The sequence below is a fragment of the Apostichopus japonicus genome, chromosome 8 (assembly GCF_037975245.1).
Source record: "Apostichopus japonicus isolate 1M-3 chromosome 8, ASM3797524v1, whole genome shotgun sequence".
NCBI classification, from domain to species: Eukaryota; Metazoa; Echinodermata; class Holothuroidea; order Aspidochirotida; family Stichopodidae; genus Apostichopus; species Apostichopus japonicus.
Genome location: NC_092568.1, coordinates 37,505,567 through 37,512,939, shown reverse-complemented (window position 1 = coordinate 37,512,939; position 7,373 = coordinate 37,505,567). Strand labels below are relative to the sequence as shown.

Here is a 7,373-nt window from a genome sequence, read left to right as displayed (position 1 = left end):
TTCGACCGAAAATCCATGTTTCTCGATTTATTGAGCATTTGGCTTGCCATAAACGCAAATAGCTTGCTGTGTACTGTGTGTTCGAGACTTCCACCAACTTCTCATAACAAATAGGTGAACACGTTTTGCATCGATATTCCAACATTAGAACCAACAACCAACCTATGCACAGTTAGAATTGACCTTTTGTTTAGACCTGTAGCTTATTTGGCTGTCAAATTGAACTGTCATGAACAGAAACGTTCAAGACACTGTCTTAGTGTAGAGATCAGTGGTTCAAGAACAGACTATCGACTCCACCTTTGACCCCTTTGATGTCTGTCACCAAGGTGTCATAAACAATCGACGTGCACCTGTGTACTTGTAGGTATAGGTAACGATATGCAACCGGCAGAGGCAATCACTGCAGAGTAGCTCGTCCCTTACGTCGCTCCTTAATTGTTAGTGAAAGAACTGTTCTGATTTGTTGAGAAGTTGAAGGAATCTCATTTTGGATCAGTTAAGCACATTCCGCCGATATACTACTATCGACATCAGTTCTTTCTTTCGTAGTTAGGAACAGCCCTGAACGTTGCAAGTGTAGGTTCGGGTTTAACGTTAGGCCCACTCAAAATACCTTTGTTACTGTACAGTACATCTAGCCTGCTAATTAGTGTTAGCTTTAACATAGCCAGTGCCTAGGTCTAACTTTACTGCTACTATCGTTACTGGCATTTTGCGAAGGTGAAAGCGTAGTACTGTTCTAGCTATAGGACATCCAGTGTGTTACAAGTACAAGTTCAGAACAAGTTTTGAGTGTATTGTGTCCATCAACCTTCTTGGCAAACATGGCAACTGATGGAGAGGAAAGAGTTTTACTAACAGAATCAGATACACCAGTACCAGAAGCAACAGTCAATGAGAAAGCAGAAAATGAAGATTTCAGAATGGAGACTCTGAGTGCCAAATTAGAAAGATTTGCAGAGGAGATAGAAGAAGATGCGGAAAGCAACTACAAGCCCCCCACAGAAGATCCATATACAAAGGCTGTTAAGTACATGGAAATGCATAATGTTATGCAGATATTTCAAGTAAGTGTTTCAAGGGAATGGAAATATCGCTTCAATTCAGATTGCTTATCTCTAATTTGCTTATTTAAATTTGTTATGCAAATAATATTAAAACAAGCAAATTGTTTTTTATCATAGTCATTGTCCATACTTTGTGGCCTAATGTTATTCCTGTTCCACAAAATTCAGTCAGTACATATCAGAGTTGTAATAGGTCATTTTATATTAAATGTTGATTTGAGTATTTTCCTGACACTTGAGTTATATTTACTGTATAAATCTCAATGGGGAACGATTAAAAAAGTGGTTTGTATCGCTATTTACCTAGGACTCTACTCGTTATAACACTACACTGTACCAGGAATAATTTAGTGCTCAAAGTTTGCGTACCAGTTTTGAAAGCTCTGAATTTTGTCCCTTTAAAATAATCTATTTATGATGTAGAAAACTGCTATCTGAGTACTGTGCAGAACCACACTTAACAACACTCCCTGTTTTACTGAGAGTCCCCTGGTTTTTATGGCAATTTCACGGTCTCTTGATTTTATTTGCTAACCTCAAGCCAAACTTTGACTTCCAAAAATGTTGTTCGTAAACCTCTTACAATTCCTGTGTGAGGAATGTTCAAAAATCCAATTTCTCTTTTGGGAAATCTAAAATGCAATACGTCATTGTGTTCTGTGGCACTATGTTAGTGTGACAATTACTTTAACGTTTAATGATTTGATTTCTAAATTATTTTTACATACATCACTATCTTGTTTTTATTAGATTTTTCCAATCTGCCATATCTCTCTTTTGTCCTTATTTAAAAAAAAAATTGATATATATATATTTGTGACCACAGGTTGGCAGGGCTATAGCATAAAGATGTACATGTACAGCAATAATACAGTTCATTTAGCAATATCTATTTATACTATGTATACCTAAATAAAGTTTTAAGTTCCAGTTCATCGTTCATGTAGTAAACACGCAGTGTCTTATTTATTTCTCTTCCAGCATTTGACATCAGAGATTGTTTATCACCGACCATTAGATCCCCTCATCTACATGTTAGAGGAATTACAGAGGATGAAAGATGCAAGAGAAAAGCAAGCAGAAGGGACCTCTTCATAAAACAGCTTTGTCATCTTTCTGGTGGGTTTGTCACGTACTTCGAAATAATTTCACAGAGATCTATCAGTGAGTAGAAGCTAATGGATGACAGCAGTCATCTATCGGTGGGTACAGTAATGTCCACTATGTTGTCCACATATGAAAGCATCTGGCTGTAAACTGCATCATAAGGACATTTTGGATTATGCTGAGGTGATTTTTTGCAGTTTTATAGCAAGTTGGAATTGAACTCTGAGCAGGAGTATTTAGAGATGTAAAATCCTGCAATGAGTGTTAAACGATACCCTAATGACAATTTACAGAGTTGTTCTAGCCTGTGTTGATGATAGCACCATACAGAGGGAAGTAATTGAGAGCGTGGTGGCCAATTGGCTAAGGCGTCGAACTCGTGATCCAAGGATTGCTGGTTCGATTCATGCCTAGTTCATTGCGTTGTGTCCTTGGGCAAGATGCTTTATCTCACTTGCCTCTCTCCACCCAGAGGTTAAATGGGTACCTGTGAGGTAACTTGTCATTGTATATAACTGCTGCCGACTGGAGGGATTGTCTCTGAGACAGGTTTACCATTGACCAGGGGTAATATAACGTCTGTAAAGCGCTTTGAGACCTATCGCTGGTGTAAAGCGCTATATAAAAATCAAATATTATTGTTCTTATCATTATTAGTTGAGTGTTCAAATGTTTGTGTAGCAGTTTTGAAGGCTCAAAAACCGCCTTTGTCACTAGGCTGTGACTCCTGCATTAAAGACTGCTATAGATACATCTTTGGACTTGTATGTCAAGTTGTCCATTTTGCATATCAATTTGTTTGACAATACTGGATAAATTATTCCCTGATATATCTGATGGGATTAGTGAGGGTCAATTGATTATCTTCTTGTAGGGGTGTGAGGTAGCATGTGACAAGGAGTTTATTTAAAGGTTTAATATATCTTTGATAATTTACCTAGCTGTTCTCAAATTTGATCCATGTGTTAAGGAAAGCATTACAATATAAAAGTGGACATTATAGGAGCATAAAGTATGCTCTTATTGCTATGGGATGTGTTTAAACCCTTTAGAGACTTAAGTTGCATTTGAACTAGGTTTTTTGGTAATAAGCCTAAGAAGATGTGAGATCTATGATAGTCTTTAGAACCAATAGAAATGTCTAGTTTTCTCTTGGTTTAAATGTTACCTGTACGCCATGCTTCAGGCTGGTTTTTGTGTTAATTTTGCAACAATCTAGTCATACTATGCTTTATAGTGCATGGAAACAACGTTTCTGGAAACAAATTTGCACAAGGAAACTTTATTAAAATTTGTAAGTTTGCAAACAGAACAAAGTTCAAAATATGAATGATAACAAAAGTTTCTGTGTTGACCATATAAACTGTTTATATATCACTTCACTTGTTAGGAATTTTGAACCAAATTAACTTTATTAGTGCAGATTGAGGGGTATTCAATTGTTGTATGAATATATCACAGGCTTTCACGACTCGATCTAAATTTTTGGCCCAGGAAAAAAGTACAGCTACTATGACAACCGATGTTTGATGAGAGGTCTAGAGCAAAGATGGAGTTAATCAATGTTTGGTTAGAGGTCTAGCATATAGAGAGGGCATAGAGTTTAATCAATGTTTGGTGAGAGGTCTAGGGCATAGATGGAGTTTAATTTAGTCTAAAGGTGTACATTTGCGGGGGTGTACTTTTGCGGGATCATATCAGTGTTGTTAAGTTTTTACAATTATTTGTAAATTACTTGATTCGTTGAATTATTACTTGATTCGTTGAATTTCATACAGTAAGTGAGCTACAACTAGTCCGCCACCTTAATGACAGATAGATACTGAAGTAAATCGACTCATGATACAGTAGTTACTGAGGATGACCGGACTCAACTTGACTCAACCTTTCAATAAAGTGGCTCGTTACAACTATTGGAGAATATTTCCAGCTGTACTTCGTTCACACAAGATGTCCCCTTCTGTGAGGTGTTTCAGTGAGCATATTCACTATGAACAAATCATGGAGGTGGAGTAATGTAGGTATATATATCATGCAGGTGGAGTAATGTAGGTATATATATATATATGACAGATATCTATGATAGATATAAAGAACTTAAAATCTAAGATAAGTTAAACGCTCAAAGTAATTCTAACTTGATCAGGACTGTTGGTTTTTTGTTCAAGGATAAGGATGCCTATGTTATGGCAACATGGGTTTACATATAGCAGGCATCCACAATGAACGTAGCAGGCTTATGTTGGGTAGGGGAGGGTCTTCAAATTCCTTGCTCTTCATAATATATCTCCCAGATATGCAGAGACGATATCCATTGCCTAAATAATTTTTTTTTTTTTTTTTCAAATTAAAAACGTAAGGTCAATTGCAGATTGAGAATGCATAGTGTGATTCAGAAGGGAAAAATGTTGTAAGCTTTAATTTGTATAGTGAATGGTATATAGAGCTTTCAATTTAACACAGACATCATTGCCTTTGGTCAGTACCACACTAAGGGAATAAACTTTTGAAAGTAAGATCAAATTTGAATGAAGATCGCAGGTCTTGCTTAGCATGGAAATGGCTGTCATATATCCATTTTAAGAATGCACTATTGTATTGTTATCATAAAGTTTTACGTACACATAATCCCCACTTGGTCAGCCTCACACAGGTCTACTTCTTAAAATTTCAAAGTAAGGTCAGTAATGTGGGGGTGGGGGTGTGTGGGGAGGGCATAGAATGTGGTTCAGAATTGAATAAACAATTTATTTTGGCTTCCCTGTTGTGTTTAATATATTTTTTTATTTAGTCAAAAGAATATATATATGCTTTACATATTGGTAACATTCTGGGAAAAGTGGGCTTTAAAAGTGAAACTGTTTGGTATGGGGGATTGGCCTGCATGGATAACAGATAATTGGCATTGATAACTATAGCATATATACTAAAAGCAATTGTGACATTAGGGGTTACATAATGCATGTATTTGTGACCGCAAAGTTTTTTAGTACTAGTCTTGATATAGATATGGAAGTAGATTGGTTCAAAATGACTTACTAGCCTAGTGTGAAGAACAAGAAAAACCAGTTATAAGAATTGTGAAGGAGTCTAAGATCAAACTACTGTACCATAAGGTGTCTTTTTCTGTGTGTAATTGTAGTATATTTGTTGGCTGGAGAAGCTTTGCTTGGGGCAACCCAAGTGTTAAGCTTGAGAATTGTCATTAATTGTTTCAGAGTATCTTATGCCTACCAAATGTTCTAGTACCCTAGGTGAGATTTTATCCTCTGATGTATTTAAATTTAAAAGCAATATTCACCCTTAATGTGTTGAAAATGAATGCTATGTACATGTATATAACAGAGTAAAGTTCAAATGCTATTTTTTCTTTCTTTTTTCTTTTATTTTTCTCTCTTTGTGACTGGTACTTTGGTTACATATAAGTGTCAATCAACACACATGGATCAGTATTGATTATGTACCGAGTGGTTAAGAATTTGATTTTTCTTCTTTCTTGTTGTAATATCATGTTTATGATTTTAATAATTGTAGTTACATGCTCAGATGTGTAAAGAGATACAGTTCCAGTCACACCCAGTTGATCATTTTCTGCTTCAAAGGACTTGACAGTATGAGCAGTATGAATATCCTGTGTCTATACGATTAAGGTTAGTAATTGTTCATACACTCAATACGAGTGCTTTGAAACATTGTTTGGGAGGAGAGTATAGGGTGGTATCCGCATTAGAAAATTGTACCATCTGGCTGCCAGTCAACTTTGAAGTCATTAATTAATTTAATGTCCACAGTATGAGTTTTCATTTACATGGTCAATAATGTGATATGTAGCTATGTTATGCTATGCCTTTCATTACTGTGTTAATGACTTGAGCATGTCTTCCGTTATATCCTATGCTACGTTACACAGACACTTCTGTTTGATATTGTAATAAACTATGCAAATTATGGAGAAACAAATGTTGCTTTCTTTCGTCTGAGACTGGTGTCTTGTTTCTTAGACTGGTGTCTTTTGTTGAATGGGTAAAGCTGAAGATATGAGGTGGGGAATGGATAGTAAACAATGGCTGAATACTTCACAGGGGATGGCTTATGAGTGTTTGCCCAGATACACTTATCCATGCATCAGTGATTTTTTACCAATAAACACTTTGAAAGTCTTACTCTACATGGAGCAAGGATCCACTGCCCCTATGTTGTGTGTAGTACTCAAAAATCGCACCCACAATGGAAGGTGAATGCAATGAGAAATTGGTATAAAACAAGTGTTCTTTTTCCGATTTGGCAAACTACAAAAGACTATTCTATAACTTATTCGTACAACTTACAATAACTGACCATAAACTATACAAAACGTGACATGACACAACATGTGATACACTTTATGAAACATGTCACTGTTTGCTAGGAATCGGGAAGTTCCGAGATAATTTATAGTTTGAGTCTTCAAATTAAACGCATGCGTCCCAGTACCCCTATAGAAGAATGCCCCCCCCCCCCCGATTTATTTCTCTACATCCGCTACCATCCTCTACATATGATTCCGAATCCGTCAAAGTTTTTCCTTAGAATAAGAAGTGGGGATTTTACATGATCCCTTATACCTGTACAGCATGTTCAGTACGAACGCTACTACATGCTTCCCCTCATTATTCAATATTGTGCAACCAGACTGATATAACAATAGGTAGATTTTGCATTTGTTATCAGAATTTTCTACCCAACGTAACCCGCAGACCATTTGCGAACATTAAAGATCTGGCTTCAATTATAGCACGCTATAAGCTACGAAAGTTTTATGATTATGTAATCGACCTGCCACAGTCGTAAATTGACCTCAGGCTTTCCAATTAGCCTGCATAGCTTCTTTACATCATTAGGCTCTTTGTGTAAACACTGTGTGGAAATATGTTCATGTCTACAGTGTAGTTACTCATACAGCGTTCACACAAAGACCCTCATACAAGAAAAAATATGTGGCAGGGTTGCAGACTAATTGGTACAAAGAGGTCATTTTACAACCAAGGCAGGTCGATTACGTAATCATAAGAAACTTTTTTCCATGATAGCGTGCTATAGTTGGGGTCTATACAGCAGACCTTTAAGCATAACAAGGCTAACGTTATAAAAGGAGAGGGGTACTGGCTACAAATTTAGCATGCTAAAACTTACTGAAAGTTTTCAAGATTACTTTAC

At 36.4% G+C, this 7,373-nt stretch overlaps 1 protein-coding gene across 1 annotated transcript; it reads left to right on the top strand.

The window, feature by feature from the left end:
- The first annotated feature begins 327 nt into the window (after positions 1–327).
- LOC139971888 (uncharacterized) lies at positions 328–6,137 on the top strand. Its single transcript, XM_071978707.1, has 2 exons — positions 328–1,070; positions 2,052–6,137. The coding sequence occupies exons 1-2, from the start codon at positions 828–830 to the stop codon at positions 2,166–2,168; spliced, it is 360 nt and encodes a 119-aa protein (XP_071834808.1). The 5' UTR covers positions 328–827; the 3' UTR covers positions 2,169–6,137.
- The last annotated feature ends 1,236 nt before the right edge of the window (positions 6,138–7,373 follow it).

What these genes read in the sequence shown, in the direction of transcription:
- LOC139971888 (XM_071978707.1), top strand. Translation starts at nt 828, where the DNA reads ATGGCAACTGATGGAGAGGAAAGAGTTTTACTAACAGAATCAGATACA. An exon ending in ATGTTATGCAGATATTTCAA is followed by an intron (nt 1,071 to 2,051) that starts GTAAGTGTTTCA and finishes TTTCTCTTCCAG; the next exon opens with CATTTGACATCAGAGATTGT.